Source organism: Trichomycterus rosablanca, chromosome 14 (assembly GCF_030014385.1).
Source record: "Trichomycterus rosablanca isolate fTriRos1 chromosome 14, fTriRos1.hap1, whole genome shotgun sequence".
In the NCBI taxonomy this organism is placed as follows: domain Eukaryota; kingdom Metazoa; phylum Chordata; class Actinopteri; order Siluriformes; family Trichomycteridae; genus Trichomycterus; species Trichomycterus rosablanca.
Genome location: NC_086001.1, coordinates 3972831 through 3995254, shown reverse-complemented (window position 1 = coordinate 3995254; position 22424 = coordinate 3972831). Strand labels below are relative to the sequence as shown.

At 41.8% G+C, this 22424-nt stretch overlaps 2 protein-coding genes across 5 annotated transcripts in view; one reads left to right on the top strand and one right to left on the bottom strand.

Annotated features, from left to right (window-relative positions):
* Positions 1 to 3666: 3666 nt before the first annotated feature.
* LOC134326412 (thymosin beta-b) lies at positions 3667 to 6771 on the top strand. 4 transcript variants are annotated; one of them, XM_063008564.1, is made up of 3 exons: positions 3667 to 3898; positions 4991 to 5107; positions 6584 to 6771. In XM_063008564.1, exons 1-3 carry the CDS (start codon positions 3799 to 3801, stop codon positions 6613 to 6615), a joined length of 249 nt encoding a protein of 82 aa, XP_062864634.1. In that variant the 5' UTR covers positions 3667 to 3798; the 3' UTR covers positions 6616 to 6771. The 4 variants fall into 4 exon arrangements, with proteins under 4 accessions (XP_062864634.1, XP_062864635.1, XP_062864636.1 ...); XM_063008565.1 differs by having other exon boundaries at positions 3829 to 3966; XM_063008566.1 differs by lacking the exon at positions 3667 to 3898 and adding an exon at positions 4364 to 4458.
* A 5577-nt stretch (positions 6772 to 12348) lies between these two features.
* The window catches only part of LOC134327097 (FERM and PDZ domain-containing protein 1), a 37150-nt gene continuing 27074 nt past the window's right edge, over positions 12349 to 22424 (bottom strand). Inside the window, exons 10-17 of the mRNA XM_063009176.1 lie at positions 22231 to 22350; positions 21401 to 21537; positions 21061 to 21193; positions 20443 to 20532; positions 19360 to 19542; positions 18683 to 18827; positions 16333 to 17361; positions 12349 to 14989 (exon numbers count right to left, since the gene is read on the bottom strand). Of these exons, the coding sequence (XP_062865246.1) occupies positions 12468 to 14989; positions 16333 to 17361; positions 18683 to 18827; positions 19360 to 19542; positions 20443 to 20532; positions 21061 to 21193; positions 21401 to 21537; positions 22231 to 22350 (4359 nt within the window). The 3' untranslated portion in view covers positions 12349 to 12467. The remainder of the gene's footprint in view (positions 14990 to 16332; positions 17362 to 18682; positions 18828 to 19359; positions 19543 to 20442; positions 20533 to 21060; positions 21194 to 21400; positions 21538 to 22230; positions 22351 to 22424) is intronic.

The window sequence follows — 22424 nt, the reverse complement described above, 5'->3', positions numbered from 1 at the left end:
TCAGTTCAAGTTTAATGTCAAACACAGTCATGGACAATTTAGTGTCTCTAGTTCACCTCACTTGCACGTCTTTGGACTGTGGGAGGAAACTGGAGCTCCTGGAGGAAACCCACGCAGACACAGGGAGAACATGCAAACTCCACACAGAAATGCTGTGAGACGACAGTGTTACCCACTGAACCATTGTGCTCATTCAGAAAAGAAAAAAACAGTTATACAGAAATAATTGTAATTCCAAGACACGCGTATGTAAACTTTTGACTACATGATCAATCAGTTCAAACAGGCAGCCAACAGTATCTATTACAGCATATTAAATGTAGTCATTTCTAGCAGTGAGTAAATTATTGGACTGATTTTGACAGTATTGGAATTTCACTGTACTGTATTTCCTTTCTCACGATCGAGTGCCAACGTGTGTTGCACGTAATGAGGTCGGGGTGTAATAAAAGGTACCCAGCATTCATATAAACACAAACACACAGACATCAAATACAATTTAGAAGGGCAGAGCATCCAACCACATGCACGTCTAATGCTGTGTGTGTGTGTGCGTGTGTGTGTGTCTGTGTGTACTTCAGGGAACGCTTTGGCAGGCGAGAATGGTCACAGTGCCAATCTGGTCTGCTGGAATGTGAGTGGGTTCGTGTTGGCAGCGCCAAAGTAACTGGCACACTTCCTGCTGGAGACCTGCTGCACACACACACACACACACACACGCACACACACACACAGAAAAATGTGTCAGTTTGCAGTGAGCTTGTGCAGGCACATGTGCACATGCATACACACACATTTGGGTGTGGAGGGTTCCCCGCTGCAGTGCATCTTTGAACCCACCCCCATCCTGACATCCAGCCAGCTGTCTCATTTGCATAGACTTTTAACTACACTACACATCCAGCTTTATAAAGAGGAGGAAGGGATGGACCCCTCTCAGAAGAGCAACAGTGTAGATTAGGGAAGCTGTAGCCCGGTGGTTAAGGTACTGGACTAGTAATTGAACGGTCGCTGGTTCAAGCCCCACCACTGCCAGGTTGCCACTATTGGGCCCTTGTGCAATGGCCTTAACCTTCAATTGCTTAGACAATATACTGGTACCTTGTAACTCCACATCCTCTAAACTTGAAATCTTTTAAACTCAACGCCCTAATATATGCAGTTCCAGTGGAACCATTAACAGGTTATGGAAAACACACCTTAAAACTCAACATCTTTAAACTCCAATTAACCAATTAGAACGCCTTTATATGTCATATATACATAAACACGATACACTCACTCACTTTCTTAAACACTTATCCAATTAGGGTCGTGGGGGGTACTGTAGCTTTTCAATGGGTGCAAGGCACACTGTAACACCCTGGATGGGGCGCCAGTCCATCACAGGGCAGACACACACACACACATACACACAACTTTTAACCTATAGGGTAATTCAGTGTCTCCAATGAACCTGACTGCATGTTTTGGACTGTGGGAGGAAACCGGAGCCCCTGGAGGAAACCCACGCAGACACGGGGAGAACATGCAAACTCCGCACAGAAAGGACCCGGACCGCCCCGCCTGGGGATCGAACCCAGGACCTTCTTGCTGTGAGGCGACAGTGCTACCCACTGAGCCCTACACGAGTACAGTACAACAAAATTCATTCTCCGCATGTTCATATACCAGTCGTGCCACTGTCAGCATCTACAGAAAACATTATTACTGCTAAACAAGCTTGTACCAGCTATAAAATACATGGTTCACTTACTTCCAGTTTAGTTGTTCAATAGAGACGTGAGAACCGCCTCTTATCCCTCACAGTGTGAATCTGTCTGTTAGGTGTTAGACTGTACCCTGTGAGATATGCACATATACATACATTTGTGTTTTAAGCAGCGTTAGAACACCCTATTAATGCAAATGAACACTTTAAATATTCAGTGTATTCAGCAGTGCACAGGTCAAAATCACATCTCTCAGTCTGAATATAGCATATGTCTAGCACTGTGCCGAATTAATGAGAAAAAACCCCACCTTATTCAAACTGACCCCAGACCAGGACTGAATTTTGATCAGGGCCAAAAACGTGACAAAAAGGCTCAAAAAGAAAATTCCTAAAATAAATAAATTAAAAACAGTAGGTCAGCAAATTAACCTAATATTATTTATAACAACCAAATCTTGACAATTAACTTAATCTGTCACTATACTGTGCTGCTAAAGTATTATATTTTAACAATTTAAGTATACCTGTCAAACTGAATTTAGGAAGAGCGTGAACAAAGAATTTACAAACAATTTAAATAAAATAATATAGATTATTTAATTTTGGTTTAAATACAGTTCCAGATGCATTTTTAAGCAATGTGAAGTGTATTAGTTGCCAAGAGACGAGTGTGGAGAAGAAATACATCCAAACATCCAATCAATTCATGTAACAGAAGTGATTTCCTCCGTGACTTGTACTGTCTGTTCTCTTTGAAGTGTGTTCAAAGTCATATCAGCTTGCTAATTAGCTCACTTTTTAATTAGCTACCTTGTTAATTGTTAGCTTGCTAACCAGCCAGAGAAATTAAGTCATGATGTTACCTTAGCTGGAATGTCTAGACTGATGAGCATTTTATTTACCATTATAAGTAAGTTTTTTACTTGAGGCAAAAATGCCCAGCGAAAATAGATGAGGACACGGTCAAAGTATCAAAACAGACAGGATTGGTCTCATTTTAGTCCTCATTAAAAATTTTTATTTATTTATTAGGATTTTAACGTCATGTTTTACACTTTGGTTACATTCATGACAGGAACGGTAGTTACTCATTACACATTCATTAGTTATGTTTAGATTCATCAGTTCACAAGGTAACATCGAACACAGTCATGAATAATTTAGTGTCTCCAGTTCACCTCACTTGCATGTCTTTGGACTGTGGGAGGAAACCGGAGCACCCGGAGGAAACCCACGCAGACTCGGGGAGAACATGCAAACTCCACACAGAAGGACCCGGTCCGCCCCACCTGGGGATCGAACCCAGGACCTTCTAGCTGTGAGGCGACAGTGCTACCCACTTAGCCACTGCGCCGCCCCCCTCATTAAAAATAAAGAAATTATTTTGACCTCAACCAGATTTTAAATATTAGCTCAGCAGTTAAGCTACTGGATTATTGATTTGAAAGTTGCTGGTTTAAAATTCACCTCTACTAATTTGTCATTGTTGGGCCCCTAATCAAGGCCCTTAATTCTCTGTAGCTTAAATTATTTGGTCACATTTGTCACATGTATAAAATGTTTGCTAAATGCTGTAACTATGTTATTAATGAAGCCATAACATACATGCTGCTACACAAAAACAGAAACCATGGTTCCACATCCAGCCTTTAAGTTCTGAATGTCCCAGTAACAAAGGAACACCACAGTGCAACAACTAATTACTCCACATACTCAATAATACTGTTTTGATGATAAAAAAAAGTTACAGACTGCAGATTTCAAATGGTTTTGGGACATTATTCGCAGTAGAGGGGTGTAGAGGGCACTGTCCATGTTTCTCTGAGAAGGATTTAAAGTACACAGATGATGAAAGTTTGCCCTCTGGTGGAAAGACAATGACTGCATCGTCAGTGATGCATTTATCCTGATCTACTTTGGATCCGGACCAGAAACCACCAAGAACATGGGGCTGTGCGGCACCCACAGGGGTAACCTCTGTGCCAGGGGTGCCAGACATGATGTCAAAATGAAATGAACAAAAAATGACATTAATTAGAAAAGTATGTGACTTTAAATAACCCCCTTGTGTGACTTTGTGGTCAATGCATTTACTGTATTCCTGGAAAGTGGAGAAGATCGGAGCAGCCAAGAGAGACCATGAGGAACATTCGGATCAACAGATTACGTCCTGGTTAAATCAAAGTGAGAAAGATCAACTATTTGGGAGGGATCTGTCTTGGGCAACTCCACATGGGGTCCTGAACCCAAGGGTGAGAACTGATGATTTGGTTTTAGTCATGAAGTTACCTTAGCTGGAATGTGTAGATGAAGTGGTTGGCTGTTTGAAACCTAAACAGAAATTTAATGTATCGCCTGTGTGCTATTAAGCATTTTATTTACTATTATTAGTAACTTTATACACTTTTTTTTTACTTGAGGCAAAAATGATTAGAGGAAATGGTGCAATGTTAGCTCAGCAGTTAGACTACTGGATTATTGATATAATAGTCACTGGTTTAAGCTCCACCTCTACCAATTTGTCATCGTTTGGCCCCTAATCAAGGCCATAACCCTCTGTAGCTTACATTATTTGGTCACATTTGTATAAATGTGTCTGCTAATGCTGTAAATATGTTATTTATGAAGCCATTGTGCCATACAGGAACATGTAGATCAACAAATTATGTCCTTGTTAAATCAGAAAGATCGCTATTTGGGAGGGATCTGTCTTGGGCAACCCCACATGGGGTCCTGAACCCAAGGTAAAGAACTGGTGATTTGGTTTCAATCTCTGCACTTTCTATCTAGTAGCTTATACATAAATAATACTCTTAAACTGGAAGATAATGTTGGTTTGACTTGGAAACTGCAAACGAATACACGTAGTCAGTGATGAATTCAAGATGAAGACCCTTTTTGGCGATGAAAATAAAACTTATATAGGCCTAATAAAACTTGATGTTATGCTGTCCGACAAGCACTAAACAGTACATTTAACCACTGATTCAGCTTCTACTGAACACTTGAACTCAGCATTACAACCACCAGATAAACCCAGATCAATCAACAAGCCCCAGCTGATGTAGTTAACTAATTAACATCTGATTGGGTGGTGCACCGGTCAGGATCTGTGTTGTTTCAGATAAAGAAGTGATCCTCTACGGTTTGGTGTGTTGGGTTTTGTCTTAGTGTGTTTGTGCAATTCTAGCATGTAAGTAAATTTGTAGTTTTGTTTCCCCTCCTATGAGCGTCTGATTTGTGTTTATGATTATTAATGGCAGTTTGTTTCTCCAGAAAACTTCTCCTGCACAATGGCCGACAAGCCTGACATCAGTGAGATCTCTCAGTTTGATAAATCTAAACTGAAGAAGACAGAGACGCAGGAGAAGAACACTCTTCCTACCAAAGAAAGTAGGTGCTTTCAACTGTGTGGGTTTGGGTTGGATGTTAACAGAATTTATTACTAGTTGTGTTTATTATCTAGATGCTTTTACTATCGATGCATGAGGGTGTGCAATTGGCATCAGCTGAGGTGGGACAAGCGACCATGTGGCTTCTAAAATTTGGATTTGATAGCAAAATGTCTTTAATCACAGAATTACTTTTTACTGTAAGTTACAGACCAGCAAATTATTAAATTGCAATTCAATGTATTTCCTAAGTAAGTGTTAGCAGCTATGCTCAATGGCCCAACCATGGCAGCTTCTCAGTTGTGCTTTCTGGATGTTGGTACAGTAACAGCTACTGCAATGATTTGTTTATACCAGATATACGTATGTGTAGTCAGACTATAATTGTGACTTAGCCAGAGGTCTCAGTATTTGTGAGTCATCTGAATGAATCATGATCTGTCTAAGTTGATTAGATAGTGTTTTTATTGCATTGTCATTTGAAATGCAGCAGTCATAAGGTTTACTTATGTTTTGGCATTACTGAAACATTATATATGCCAGTCTAGAATTTACCTTGTATGCATTTTTGTCCTCGAGTAGCTGAATGAACAACATGTTCACATGCTGTTACATTAGCTTGGACTACATGTTTAACATCTCGTCATGGTGTAAATGTTGTTGTTCTAGCCAGCTTTAGCTTTGAGGATATTGGTTTTGATTTATCTAATTGTGGTTAACTGTGTGGACATAAAATGGCCAGGTTAGCTTGTTAACGTGTACTTTTTAATTGCAGCTACATAAAGGCTGTTTGTTGAATTAACAGTACTTGTAGCCAGACTGGTTGGGTCTTATTTAAATTGCCTCATTTTGCTGGTTGTTGGCAAGCCAAGGTACTTGTCTAGTTGACCACATTTACAAGGTCTATCTAAAGGAAAAGTGTTTGCTACCTAAAATGCTAACTTGATAGATACTTTAAAATTGATTCAATGCCAGTAAGAAGACCTGGTGATGTTGTGGCATGAATAAGTAATGCAACAACACATGCAAAATAAAACTCCTTGTAAGGCTAGTATTACCCTAATTTCCTGATAACTAGTCTATTTTTGAAGTTGACATGCTTAACAATTCAGTGGCTTGTATTTTCACAACATTTCAGTTTGATGTTTGTTCTAGGCTTTAGATCAGAGTTTTCAAACTGTGACCCAGGCAACACAAACTGCATCGAAATGAAATGTGTTTAAAGGTGGTGGGAATCTGGTCCCACTGTGCTTTACAAGATGTAATGTAAAGCTTCCACAAGGGGTGTTTGTACAAGTCCATCTTGTGTTTGTGCCAATTTGTCTTTTTTTATAAAGAGGACAAGTCACTGGACACTTAATTGGTCAACCTGGCTAATGTGCAAAATAGCAAAAAAGTTTGAGGCTAGGTTGTGTATTACTGACTCCATTGTAGGTTAACAGTAATGTTGCCTCTTTGTCCTCCCCCTATATTGCAGTAATTGAACAGGAGAAGCAGGGTGAAGCATGAACGTTGGCTCCTGTTCATCACCAAGGGTGATACAAGATTCAAGCACTACTACAAACAGTTCTTCCATGAGTGGAAGTCCTGAACCAGAATGGACTATTCAGCTTTGTAAAAGAATTGAGCTGGTGCTGATATCCTGTTATTAAACTTGGTGAAATAAAGAAATGGTTGTGCAAATTATTTTTCCTTGTTCCTTTTGTGTGTTGAGATCCAGACCTTTTTGTTAAAGCTGTTCCACAATAATGGTGGATAAATGGGAGCCGGCTCTTTGCTGAGACATGGCGAGACAAGTGATTATCCCAGCTAATGGTGTTCAGTGACCTGACAATCAGAAATACTGTACTAGCTTTAATCAGTAGGTTTATATTGTCCTGCCTGATTATTCCAGGGGGTCTGAAGCTACTTTTTGCTCAGTGTATATAGGCAGCTGGCTTCCAGTTTCTTGGTTCATACAGCCTTTAGGAATCCACATAAAGGATGATTTGAAAAACCTAAAAATAAACATGTATACACTTGCAAAATCCCAAGAACTGCTCCCCCCATGGAACCCTCGAAAACCAAAGGTTATTCTGTCACTTGCAGAAAACAGGAAAAAAGGAACAGAACCAATGGAATATCAAGGAACTTTCCTTGAACGAAGAGAAAAGCATCCAAACCACTGAACAATATATACAGATGGATCCAAAACAGAATCACACGTCGCAGCAGCGTACTTTACTGCAACATCCGTCTCCCAACATTCTGCTCCATTTTCACAGCCGAAGCCTACTCGATATTAATAGCCCTAGAATACATTCAGAAAGAGAAAAACGAAGACTTTCTAATATGCAGTGACTCAAAGTCTTGCCTACAGGCACTGGACTCCATGGACATAAACAACTCAATAATAAACAAAATTTTGATCAAAGACAAGGAACTGAAAGCTAAACAATACAATATAAAATACTGTTAGATACGAGGACACTGTGGAATACAGGGAAACGAAAGAGTGGATAACATCGCCAGATCGGCCAGAAGTAAGGACATAACCTTTCTCCCCATCCCAGTCACAGATACCATCCCAATAATAAAAGCCTTCATAAACACAAAATGGCAAGAGAAATGGGGCAACCAAACCAACAACAAATTCCAAGAAATCAAACCTAACATAGGTTACAAGATGGAGAACCGATGGAGAACCGACACCACCAAGTCATCCACACAAGGTTGCGCATAGGACACACCCAATTGACACACAAACATCTACTTACAGGAGACGAACCCCCTACCTGTCAAAACTGCAACGTGACCCTGACAATTAAACACATACTGATCGAATGCCCTAGCCTGCAGCGACAAAGACACCAACACTTCCGTGCAGACATCAAAGATCTCTTCGAAAAGACCTCAACAGGGAAAATACATAATTACTTAACTCACATCAAACTAGTACACCTTATGTAGTAAAAGAAATGATGGGAGTACCAAGCCGCACCCCGCCCTCTAAAAACTTTATCAACCTTATATGAAACAGAAACTGGACATGCCACATATATAGCCGTAATCGTGCTGCCGTGGCAATAAATCCCAGCTATCATCATCATCCAGTTTCTTGGATGTCTGCCGTTGGAAATATTCAAACACCTGGCAAAAAAAAAACTACTGCTAATTTGTATGAGCCAGTTGGGTTACAACATAATGAAACCATTGACTCTAACAACCCTTTATTTGCTTCAGCTATGACTTAATATCATTAACACCCAGAGAATTAAGTGTTCAATGTGTGTTGCAGCCATGGTGAAAACTAAAGCTGAGTGAGGAGAACATCCTTGTGCTAGAAGGGTAATAGATATAACTGGTTTTATTGGATATTTGGATTTCTCAGCTAGATAATGATCCCAAAGCTTGGTTAAGGAATCAGCCCTGGAAAAATACATCGGAGTGGCCTTTTAAGTGTCCAGTTTTAAAGTAATTGCAGAAGGAAACCAGTCAAACATTGGGAAACTGGAGATTTTTGCATTAGAACAAGTGATTCTGCAAGAGATGTCAGAAGATTATTAGGACTTACTAAAAGCACTTGGTTGAGGTTATCATGGGCAAAATTATGTTCTGTGGCTGGGGGTTGTAAAATACTGCGATTCTCTTGGTAACTATGCATCAATAAATCTCTTTACTGAGCCTCAGATCTATCTCTCTATTTCCTCGGCTGCTCCCGTTAGGGGTCGCCGGCGGATTGTGATTTGGCACAGTTTTTTACACCGGATGCCCTTCCTGACACGACCCTCCCTATTTATCTGGACTTGGGACCGGCACTACAATGCACTGGTTTATGCATCCTAGTGGCTCGGTACCTATGGGACAATTCAGTGTCTCTAATTAGCCTGGCTGCATGTTTTTGGACTGTGGGAGGAAACCAACACAGACATGGGGAGAACATGCAAACTCCACACAGAAAGGACCCGGACCGCCCCACCTGGGGGTCGAACCCAGGACCTTCTTGCTGTGAGGCGACAGTGCTACCCACTTAGCCACCCCTTACCTAGCCTCAGATGAAATCTATAAATATCATAAGTGAGGGGGGTTTGAATATTTCTGATTTTAAATTTAATGTCGTAGCCTTCTCCAGTTTCAAGAATTTGTAGTTCTCAAGTCTTCTGCTGTTTAAACCACATTTTTGAAGCCGACTTTTTCAATGTAGGCAGAATTAAGTTGAACAGCCGTGTAATGTAGAGTACAAGATTGTCTTCAGCTTCATTTTAATAGAATAAATACAGCATTACAAAGCAACAGATTGCATTTCATCACTACAGTCATCTATTGGTTCACTCATTTTTGGTTAGTCATTGTTTGACCCGTTGATGCTTCGCAGTTCATGTATGTAATGTAATGCTACTGATTTTTGCATGCATTCCTCTAGTCTATAGTATAAAGCATAAAGTACAGTAAATGTAGGGTTTAAAACATGCCTAATATTGCACAGCAGCATCCAGCTACACCCACTCACCTGCATTCACATACCTGTATGGAAAAGTATTATTACACTTCTAATTAACCAGACCGGTAGAACAGAACTGGTACAATATCTGCCAGTGTCTGACTTCTGTCTAATGTTCCCTTTACAATATGCAATCTATTAAAATAGATGTCATGGCAGTCTTGGGAATCAGTGATTTCTGCAGCTGTTCTTTTTCTGCCACTGAATGATTGGAACACTACCAGGAAATGTAAAAATGATGACTAAGAGAAAGGAAGATTGTTGAATCTTGGATGAATCTGGGTGCTGGGCCAGCAGCTGATGTGGATGTTCAAGATAAAAGTGCCAAGGGACAATCAACCAAATAGTAGGTTAGCTGAATGTATATTTTACCCAGCAAATTAAAAGTATAATTACAGTCTGTGACTGAAAAAGAACAGTTGTAGAAATCATTAAAATCCTAAGACTTTTATGGCAAACATGTCCTACACAAGTGTATGTATACATTTGACTTTATGTGCTTTTTGAGTAGATTTGATTCCAAAATACAAATCCAAAAACCCTGGAAATGTAAAGAAAATTATGGGTTGTGGAATTTTACCTTTAAATAAAAGAAAAGACATAATGTACCAACTGTTTTTTTTTTACAATACAGACTGTTAAACACTGTGTCTATATTATTATTAGATTATTTCTTAAGTAAATTTAAACCTTTGTTGATTCAGGTGATTGAAGGCAGCTAATGATGTTTCTCAAATCCACATTCCTCACCATATTTACAGTGGTTAACCATGTCCTTTTGGTCTAAACGTTGATCTGAACACTGATCACTGAAACGGAAACAATCTGTAAACATTAAACACTGTTCATTCTGTTCTGGTGAATATACAGCCAGTTAATAGGTGGGTTGTATGTATATGTAAGGTTATGCCACAGCATCATTTACAATTTGAAAGGCAGGTAGCATATTTATAAAGCAGAACAACAAAAGCCCTGATTTACTAATGCTTTAGGTGTGCAAAAATGTGCTTAAATCTGACTTACAGGGGTCTGTTGGCTAGTTCACCACTGCTGATTGATTGGCTGCGTCTGTTAGGAGGGATTGGCCGAATGGGCTCCTCACAGTGAAGGCGAATAATGAAGAGCAATGCGTGACTGTACGTTATACTGGTCTCTGTATTAACCTGTCTCTGGCAGGTGAAAAGAAGCGGTTGGCTATTACACGTGTCAGAAGGGGTGTGTGTTAGGTATGACCCTCCTCAGTCAGGGTAAAATGCATAAATAGAATATTTACATATCTATAAAATTGTAACATGTGTAAGTTTGGCCACCCTTTCAGTTTTAAAGTCTCATAACCTAATTAACTCACTAGGTCTCAACTGTTTTGCTAGGACTGAGTAAGCAATTCAACAATAATTTTAATCATGTCCAAACCTTTACCCAGGTCACAAATACAATTAATTTTTATTTTCAATTTTTCCCTGCAGAGCTTTACTTCTTTACCTGTTAATATCTCATTAGATGCTTTATTTCTGCATGCTATCATGTACAAATCTTGCAACATGCCCACTAAGTACACATACAATTTATAAGAATGTTTATGCAAATTGGTGATGGTTTTGGGATCTTAGTAAATCAGGGCCAGAGAGATGGATAAAAAAGCATTGATGTGTTGTGCTTTTGTGTAAGTGAAACAATGATCATAGAAAAAAGAAACATTCTTATCTCAAAAAAGAAAGAACTTAATAAAGTGCCTCTGTAATGAGAACATAGTCAAACATTCAAAATATTTCAAACATTTAAACTCAAAGTACCAATACAGGTAGACTTTAGTTTAGTGATTGTCAGTATGTTAGCAAGTGCATTCATAAGCAGTCAGCTCTTTTTTATCCCTGATTTTCATGGCGTGCATGTTCGCATGTGCTTATCACTAGATCAGCTTCTTTGGATACCATACACCGATCAGGCATAACATTAAAACCACCTCCTTGTTTCTACACTCCCTGTTCATTTTATCAGCTCCACTTACCATATAGAAGCACTTTGTAGTCCTACAATTACTGACTGTAGTCCATCTGTTTCTCTGCATACTTTTTTAACCTGCTTTCACCCTGTTCTTCAATGGTCAGGACCCCCACAGGACCACTACAGAGCAGGTATTATTTAGGTGGTGGATCATTCTCAGCACTGCAGTGACACTGACATGGTGGTGGTGTGTTAGTGTGTGTTGTGCTGGTATGAGTGGATCAGACACAGCAGCACTGCTGGAGTTTTTAAACACCTCACTGTCACTGCTGGACTGAGAATAGTCCACCAACCAAAAATATCCAGCCAACAGCGCCCCGTGGGCAGCGTCCTGTGATCACCGATGAAGGTCTAGAAGATGACCGACTCGAACAGCAGCAATAGATGAGCGATCGTCTCTGACTTTACATCTACAACGTGGACCGACTAGGTAGGAGTGTCTAATAGAGTGGACAGTGAGTGGACACGGTATTTAAAAACTCCAGCAGCGCTGCTGTGTCTGATCCACTCATACCAGCACAACACACACTAACACACCACCACCATGTCAGTGTCACTGCAGTGCTGAGAATGATCCACCACCTAAATAATACCTGCTCTGTGGTGGTCCTGTGGGGGTCCTGACCAGGGTGAAAGCATGCAGAGAAACAGATGAACTACAGTCAGTAATTGTAGAACTACAAAGTGTTTCTCTATATGGTAAGTGGAGCTGATAAAATGGACAGTTAGTGTAGAAACAAGGAGGTGGTTTTAATGTTATGGCTGATCGGTGTAGTTAGGTTGGTAGATTTATGTTTTTATATACTGATATGTAAATTGCATTATTTATACAGTCCCCAGGTTCATATTTGGCAGAACATTTGCCCAACTCCAAAGGTCAGAGAGCAGTAAGGGTGCGGAAGAGCTGTGTGAGGCAGAAGACTGAGGACGTAAGCGCGGTGCACTGGCGTGCCAGGAGTTTAATACTTAGTTCATGGCAAGTCCTCCTTTCTTTAGCCATGCCTAAGCGCTCGGCTGCTCGGGCAAACTCCTGGTAGGTCTGCGTCACGTCTGCAAGCCCGGAAAGGGATTCGGTGTGGCGCTCCTGGCACCTCTGACAGCTAGAGAAACTCAGGCACACGGCCGTCAGCTGCACCAGCCAGTGAAAACTTTTGGCCAGCGCTTGCAACGTCTCTGCTGGGGTCTGTCCAGCCTTTACCACCCACTGACAGCTAGCAAGGAGCCCTCGCGCTTCCACGTGCAGCCTCCGCTTGTTTTCAGAAAAGTGCTCTGCACATGTGTCTCTGGGGTGACCCTGGACGTTATGCTGATCCTTCATGGCATTATCCTGAACTGCCAGTAATGACTCGATGTCTCTCTGCAGAGCCATGAAGCCTGTGGGTGGTAAGGGGTAATGCCGGGCAAGTAGGGTGTTGATGGCATCTACATAAGGGTCAGAGAGAAAGCAGTCAGGGGTGTCCAGGGGTGACAAAAGAGGACCAAGTTCTGAGGCCAAAGATGGTGGTAAGACCACCCGGGGGAAGGAAGGGAGGGGTGAGGAGGGCGAAAAAGAAGAGGAGGAACCTGAAAGTGATGAAGGAGGGATGGACGTCGTCACTGCTACCCGATCACATGCGTTCTGTTGCGTCCTGCAGGAAAACTCGTAGACGGTCAGTTCATCATCAAAGTTGGTGCTGTCCAGGACACCGCTGAAGCAGTTAGTGTACACGGACTGGCACCCACAAACCTCCATTGGTGTTTGAGCTCCCTCTATAACAGTTTCACACACTGTGGAAAGTACCGAGCTACAGCTAAGGTCAGACTTTCCGTCTGGAAATGGGCCGGGCGTGACCTGCGGCTGGGTGTTGGTGGGCTTAGATTTGCAATTTGTTAAAATGCCACAGCCAGGGGTCACATGATCTGGTACGTGGGCACTTCCTCCTCGTAACCCGCTCATCTCTTGTGAGGTCACCACACCCCACGTTCCATTCAGGTTTTGTGTAGTAACCACAACCGACTGGGGGCTGGACTTGACTGGGCACTCAGGGATATTTTGAGATTCAGCTTTTGACTTCTGCTCTCCTTCCATCAAAGCTTTTTCTTGAATTACTTCTCCGACCTCTTCTGATACTGTGGTAACCATCTGTACTTCTGCTCCCTGAGTTTTGGTCATATACTCGGTTGCTTCTTCGGAGACCTCTACCTCATCTTTGCTCGATTGTGTCTCAGAAAAGGTCCTCAGTTTAGCATTTTCATCATTGCCAGCATTAGAAGCTAGCGTTTCATAGGAGCGAGAAAGATACAAGGGTAAGCTCTGGATCTTTCCATGCAGTGTTGCAGCAGAAAGTCGGCCAAGGATGCCAGATGAACATGGAGCAAGTAGGTATCCTTGGGTAGGCTCCACTGGTGAGGCAACTGAGGTCAGTTCTTCGAAGGTTTGATCTCTAGAATTGTCAGTTGTGTTGACTTGAGGTTGCGTCTCATGGAAGGAGGCCCTTGATGAACAAACTGGATCACTTGTCCCGGATACTGCAGACACACTTTGGCTTCTCATTCTCTCTGTTGGCTGTTCTTGAGTGAAGCATTCTTGAGTTTTCTGACTGTTTTCAGCACTAAGTCTGTTTATGCCTTGATTTTTTGTGTTCGCTGGCAAGCTAGATGCAGTTGTTTGGTCCTGTTGCGGAAGGGAAGCTTGGTTCAAATTCACGGTTAAACAATTGTCACCATCCTTACTGCTAGATCTAGCAAAAAACAAATGACCAGAAGTGAGGCTTTCATCTAAACCTTCAACTGCACCCTCTGCATTGACTCCCTTGCGACTTGTGTTGGTTTCTTTCACTTTGGGGTTTGTAGAGGTGCGTACCGCTACAATATTAGGCGAGGCAGCAGACATGAGTTCGGTGACAGATTTGAACTCCATAGAATCTGGTTCCATTAATATAACCTGCTGCTTCCGTTGACTTGCCTGGACGATTGCATTGCTATGCAGGAGATGGTGAGTTCCAGGACCACTCCTTTTGGATGGGGTGATGGGTTTGGACTCCAGCTGTGCTGGCTCTCCCTCAGCATTGGTTAGGGAAGACACTGTGAGACAAGAGCTTTTATCTGTGGGTCCACCATCAAAGTGAGAAATAAGCTCTTGACCAGGATTGTTCTGACCCAAATGTTCATTCTGTATTTGGTGACACTTTGTTTGATCTTTTTCAGGAAACGATACCAGGGACGTGTAAGTCGTTTCCATGTAGGAGCGGCGTTTTCTGTTTCTCTTGTTGAACCTGGAGAGTTCACTTTTCATCTCCAGCAGAAGTTCTTCCTTCTTTTCTTCATTTCTTTCCTCTGTCTTCACGTGTTCACCAGCACCTGTACCGATGCTGCTCAGGCTCAGGGATTGCTTCATGCTCCTTGATTGATTGGAGCTTTCTAGAAATGAAAAGCCTTTGATTAAACATCGGATTTGTGTGCTTTCAAATACACATTAGTACACATCAATATTTTATTCATTCATTCATCTTTATTCGGATCAGGTTTCTATTGATTTAGAGCCTAACCTGGAAACACTGGGCACAAGGTGGCTTAATGGTGCACCAGTCTGTTACAGGGCACCACGGTGGATTCAGAAAGTAATTGGCTCACTTCACTTTATGCACAATTGATCGTGTTTTGGATTTGATTTTGAATCAATGTAATTGCCAGATTTACCCATCAAACTACAGTCATGACAACCCACCACCCACAATGACGAAGTGAAAAATTGGACAACAAAACTCTTATTTACAAAAGTATTCAGACTTTTTTTTATAATACTTTGTAGAAGCCCTTTTACAGCTTAGTAAGAATATGGCACTACAAGATTGCACACCTTGATTTGAGTAATTTATCCCATTCTTAATGCCAGATCCTTTCAAGCTCTGTCAGATCGGATGGCTGATTTATGGAATGCTACAGAGACGGCAGTGCCAGTGACCATTGGGTTCTTTCTTACTTCCTTGACCAAAGCTCTTCTTGGCCGAAAGCCACATCTGGCTTAACAGCCAAGGGTAGAAATGTTCAAGGTTGTGCCAAACTTCTGCTATTTCAGAGTAATTGAGGACACTGTGGTCCTGGGGACACTCAAAGCCTTAGCTATTGTTTTATATCCTTGCCCTGATTCACAAGTGTCACTGATGAATGCTTCTACATCAGTGATTTCCAACTTTGATCCTGGAGTACCCTACCCAACAAGAGTGTAGAGGGGTAACCCAGTAACTTTGCCCACCTCGTAAAAACATGCACTTAGATGGACTGGCCACTCTAGTCCCCTAGTTGAGTAAGTGAGTGAGTAGGTTAGTATATGAGTGACTTGAGATGCCCTTTTGATAGATTCTCTGCATATCAAGGGTGTACTTGTACCTTCTGGACCTACTGTGACCCTGATCAGTGCTTTAGGGACTTGCAGCCTGGTTAGGACTGCTGGGGAAATGAATTATGCGTAGTTTAGACAAATCTTGAATAAAAACCTGCTCCCATTTTATAGAAAGCTTAAACTGAGTAGGCGGTTTAAGCTGTAATACAAAAATGTGATGTACTTAAGTGACCTAGTCCTGATCTTAACCCCTATCAAAAATATGTGGCAAAGGCTTAAATGGCTGTTTATTTATGTTCCTAGATAACTGAAACGTGGAATACACACATATTAAAGTGTCTACATTTACATCTATGTCTTCATACAACTCAAGACTTTGTCAATTTCTGCTTAAGTATAACACATAATATAAAAAACAAACCTTTAGTGATTCCCGCTGATTTCTCAGGACATGTTAATTTTTCCTGGGCATCGAAGAACTCGTCATCTGAGCTGCTGTCTCCAAAACCAGGAGGTGGTACAAGGAGAGGTGCGGACTCTGTCCTTTTCCTCGCCTTCTTTTTGCTTTCCGTTCGAACGATGTGAGGAGAAGCCGGTCTGGCATGGAGGCGAGCGCTATCAGGGGTTACATTGGAGCAGATGTTGTAGTAGCGTCTTGTGTCACCCTGCTCGAATGTAAAAACACACCCTCCCTTAAAGGGTTGTGTGCTTTCCGATGTCTCATCCGAGGCCTCTAATTTCTCCTCACTTTCCTCTTCCTCCTCTTCTATGAGATCTTTATAATCTTCGTCGTCACTGGCCTCGGTTGGACTAGGCAAGCAGTCTGCGATGCTGGACAGAGCGGCTAAACATAAGAACTGGTCGCCTGGAAAACCAAGATCGTCATTAATATCCGCATCTTGAGGGCATGGTGGGCGGTAATCGACGTGGAGATAATGGTCTCTCGTATCTAGGCGGCTGGGACGGCTGGTGGAGAAATAGGTCAAAAAGTCGTCCTCCTCCAAGGCGTCCATAGAGTCACTGGACATGCTGGTTAGGAACCGCGAGTCTGTTTGACACGAGTCTGATGTTTCTGATGCAGCGTCGTCCACAATGAGACACGGCGGCTCTAACAGGTTTTCCTTCTGTTCCAGGTCCTTCTCCTCTTTGTCATTCTCTGCATCATCTTTTAATATTTCTCCGTTATTTACATGCATCGTTTCATCCTGATGATCTAGTCCTACGTTCACTGTCACTACAATGCCGTGCTCCCGTACATCTTCTTTCTCGCTCTTGTCTTCCACATCCTCCTCTTCATTTTCTGCCTCAGGTCTTTCTTCATCCTGCTCGATTACTTGCCCATTGGCTAAGCTGAGCTTTGTATCGTCCTGGTTAGCACCGGTCAAATGTCCAAGCAGACTCACTTCTGCTTCTGAGTCTTCAGAGTCACTGGTGCATCGTGATACGTAACCTAAGCAGTATACACGGAGTCAGGATTCATTATTAGTGTACATAGAACTGATGTATGGCTTTTTGTCCTTTTTGAATATCTACATTTAAATATTAAACTAGAATTTATTTTATGTACCCATCTGCAATGGAGATGGTTTGAGGGGTATTGTTTACAGAATCATGCCCTTCTGCCTTGCCATTTATTGCCGGCAGAGGGAGCATGGAGGTGCTGATGATTGATGTGTCGCTTCTCAAAATCGACAGGCACCCGCACCTTGTAGAGCATTAGTCGCTCCAGGTGGAAGTGTTTATCACCATTTCTTTCTCACAGAGTTGCCATGTTCAATCCGGTTCGATTCTCCCACCACCGCAGATACCAGCACACTTTATTTTTTCCTGGAAACTAAGCCGATGTTGTGGCACTTTTCTAGAGCAGGCTTCAAGTTTGGATTTGTCTTTTGTGTTGGTTTCTGTTATTTTGGCCACTGCTTTTCTTTTTTGTTTGTGGCTTTTTAGTCACCGTATTGTTCTACCTTGATTAAGCATCCTGCAAATTGGGTTCAGTTTCAATTCTTGCAGGTATCAGACTATACCTGGCGTCTCCCAGTGGCAAGCTGCACCCCACCCCGTTATAAATGAGTATTATTATGAATTAAAAAATAGAAAACATGGACATTACACATAATTATTTCATCTAGCTGTAAATATGATGTAACCCAGCATTTATATGACAGTAAAGCCACCCTAAAAATGTTATTTCCAGGAACAGTTGAGGTTAGAAGTCATGCCAGTACTGGGATTTAGATCATTTTTGCATCTGTTCTACATATGTGACTTAACACATACATTATAATGCATCATTTATTTCCAAACTACAACTTTCATATATACTGTATATGTTCAAAAGTATGTATTCATGTGCTGCTAATACATCCTATTTCAAAACCATGTGCTTTAATATGGAGTTGGCCCTTCACAGCTGTAACAGTCTCCACTCTTTTAGAAACGCTTTCCACAAGATTTTTGTGTGTTTGTGGGAATAAAGTTCAATATTTAGTTCAACACTAGTTAAGCACTTGTGATGGCATACACTGTTCAACAAGTTACTACCAAAGTCTCGTTGTATAACTACGTATAATGACAATAAAGTCTATCTTATCTCATCTTATCTTATCTTATCTTAACAAGTGACACACTTATCCATGTAACACTATGATGGGTGTGGATATCCAAATATTCAAATAACCACACCCATCACTACATTGCTAAATATGGCAGCCTTTAATGTCTGATGTTAGACATAATAATGACCGTAAAGACCGTAATAATGGCGTGTGTACCTTCCTCTGCTGATACTCGGTGGCTTTTTGATTCAAACGTCCAGTGAAACACAGAGATCTGAGGATCTACAAATAACTTGCAGTAACCAGCCACCAGACATGACATGTCCTTAGCAGCTGCACACTCTAGCAGCAGAGTTATGGGCTGTAGGGAGGAAGAATGTGAAGGGTTACTTCAGAAATAAGCAAAGAAATACAGTTCTAACCATTTATTTGGGAGAATTACATACACATGTAAAAAACTAGTAATTGTTGCATGTGCAAGAGGTTTAACAATCCTCCTGTTGTAGGAACTCAGAGCTGAAAGAGGAATCATCATGTTTGCTGTATTAATGTCAAGTTCCACTGGGAAACACTGGGCACAAGGCAGAAATATTTTGAATAGGGCACCAATCCATCGCAGGACAGGGCTTCAGACATAGCCAACCATGTCTGTGTTGACCCCCGTCCAGCCGATAGATGGTGGTGGGCTAGTGGTCCTTTGAAAATGTAGGTACAGGATGCCTACTCTAGCCTTTCCATCCCAAAAGGCCTTGCTGTAGCATAAGCAACCTAGCAGCTGACCCCACTTTCCAGTTTGCTTGGGAATTTCCTATTTCTTCTATTAGAAGAACTGCAGAACTGTCCACGTGATTTGTGTTTGTCTTGCTGACATACAGTATGTTCATGTCACGTACCTTTATATCCTGCAGGTAGATCTTAACCAGGCTAACCCGCTCTGACTCCGGTAAGAGCTCCACCCTGGTGATGCTGCTGAACTCAGTTAGCGTGGACATGATGCTCATCTTGTGATTGATCACGTGACTCACCCCATACTTCGCCCCCACCAACAAGCTCACCATGGACTCCCTGTCCTGCAACTGAAGACACAGAGACAGGTGAGACTGCACCGATGAACCGATCAGAGACATGCACTGTGCGTTTTCAGGATTTTTAAGGCTAAGGTGAGAGGCTTTATGATAGAGTTTATTTAGACATGCTTTGTTTAAATCACAAACAGAATATGTGTGGACCGATTTAATTAACATGTCATGGATGTTTGGATTGATTGTGGACCTTCCTTCAGTTCAGTACTTTGCTCCTAGGGTCATTGCAGAGTTAAAAAGGTGAAGTAGAGCTGCTTTCTCTACAGGTTAGTAATGGTTTTATCAGAGCACAATGATTTTGTCTCATCATTTGTAGCCAGTAGGGATGTAACGATACGCTCTACCCACGATGCGATTCACAATACTGGGTTCATGATACGATTTTTTCCCAATTTTATAAACAAAATGAAATTGAAGAAATTGAATCTTTTTGTGTAAAAAAACTGAAATAAATCCCACATTAAATAAATAAATGAATAATACAAATAAATAAAGTATCCTCACATAAATAAACTTGGCTGGAAAATTCAGAACCTGGCAACCCTGTAGTGACGTCAACCAGGCGAGGTGAATAGCGCCAGCGCCCACTGCTGTTTAAAGTGAACATCGATTCATTATACATGTAAACCGATTTGAATCGTTACACATGTGAATCGGTTTTTAACTGTCTTGTGGTGCATCGTTACACCTAGTCAAGGGCCTTGCTCAAGGGTCCAACAGTGGCAACCTGGCAGTGGTGGGGCTTGAACCAATGACCTTTTGATTACTAGTCCAGCACCTTAACCGCTAATCTTAGCTTCCGTTTGTTTTATTTAAATTGTATTTAAGATTCTGTCTCTGAAACATGCATTCGGCCATTTGATTAAATACGTTGGGTGTGTTTTGGGCTCTTACCATCAAGGTGGCGCTAAAAGATTTTCCTCCAAAAGACTTGAGTTCAGCCATCTCGTTCAGGTAGTTTATCCTGGCCTGGTTTGCTGATATCTGGAACACAACACAGTTGTATTTGTCTATGCAGGGATTGTTCAAACCCTGGATATAGGCAGTAGTGGGCTAGCGGAATGTACCGCTGCACAGTCTGACCGCCAAGTAGTCATTTTAAGGTTCATCTTTATCAAATGCTAGTTGTGCTTAGCTGTGGTTTGATTCTTTTTCTTTCGGCTGCACCCACATTTTAAGGGTCACCACAGTGGATCTGGTCCACATACCAGACTTGGCAGTTTTTACCCCGATGACTCAAACATCCTATTTCTACCCTGGCTTGGGACCGGCACTGAGAGCGCACTGACTAGTGCACCTCCAAATCCATACCCATACCCTCGGACATTAGCCAATCATGTCTGTACAGACACCTGACGGACCAATAGTACTGCTGAGATTCGGACCCCGGAACCTTGGATCTCAGTGGTACTATCTGTGACAAATGTGAAATAACTGGGGCAACCAGAAATGGGGCAATTTACAGCGCTATACTCAATAAGTTCTACCTGCATTAGTGAGCACAACACACACCTTGTACACCTTCTGCCTGGGCTCCTGTAGAAGAATTCTCTTCATGTGGTGACTGATGGCCTTCCTCAGGTCCTTCTCTCTCATGTTCCTCAGTAAAGTGTTGGAGACAAAAGACTCGATACCCCACTCCTTTCTGCAAACACACACAGGCTCAGAGGCTGTAACAGATTCATGGCTTTTGTAATGCTGCTCCGCAATCAAGAGATGTTCTGTGTCAAGCTGAAGTGTTTTTCTTTTGCTGTTTTATCTAGAGATTACAGAATCTGATTGGTGTTCTGGATCAAGTTTCTACACAGTGTTTGGTGTGTGTGTGTGTGTGTGTGTGTGTGTGTTTTCTCACAAGACGGCCTTTACGGAGGTTTTGGGGGGCTGGCCAGTGCTGGCGAGTCTCTCCTGTATGTGCAGGGCTGCAAGTCTGAGAGCCGCGTTACACTTCATCTCCACAGCAAACCTCTCCTGCAGGACATCACTCACACTCTACACACACACACACACACACACACACACACAAACAGAGGGAAAAAACAATACAATAAAACCACATTGACTACGATTGTCAGAAATTTCCTGTCTAAATTTCATTTACATTAACCGATTAAAAGATAAAATCAAACGTTTAAAAAATTATGCTTTAGTCCCCATAATGTATTTTTATTTTTGCATTTTTCCTCCAATTTTCCTAATCTAGTCGTATCCAAATACTCAATTTGTATTTTCGCCTTTATTGCTGCAAACCTCCAGCAGTTATGAGGAATCCTTACAGCATCCCTCCCCCAGACAAACCAATTATTGTCAGTGTAGGTGCCCAGCCAGTCATTAGCAGAGCTGAGATTCAAACTTGTGAGCTTGAGATGTCGTTATTTTTGAGAATTTACAGTGAGTCTAAAACAAAATTATTCTCCCCCTTTTTGCACTGTATTAATTTGGATATCATTATGCACTTCGGTGACCTCAGGTTTCCCAACATCCTCTCTGGCCTAGAAAGGTCACAGCTAACACACACCTTCTCTAACACATAAGCCAGCATCACACAGATGAAGGATCACGCTTTTCTTTCAGTTTTTCTTCACTGCACTATACGCAGACGACTCGGCCAGACAGTAGGGGTCTCAGTTTTTTTGTTTGTTGGCTGACCGACTAAGTTGGTGGCATTTATGAGGGAACACACACCTGTAGGTAGAGGTACTCGAAGGCTACAGGATCTTCCCCCAGCATGTCTTCTAGATGTCTGGGCATGAAGCAGACGCGGAACAAACACCGGTAGTCGTGGGACTCCTTCTTCTGGACCACCTACAAAAAACACACATTTGCAATGTATTTACCAGAAACCTGATTTAACTGGCATCTCTTGTGGTATCCGCAGA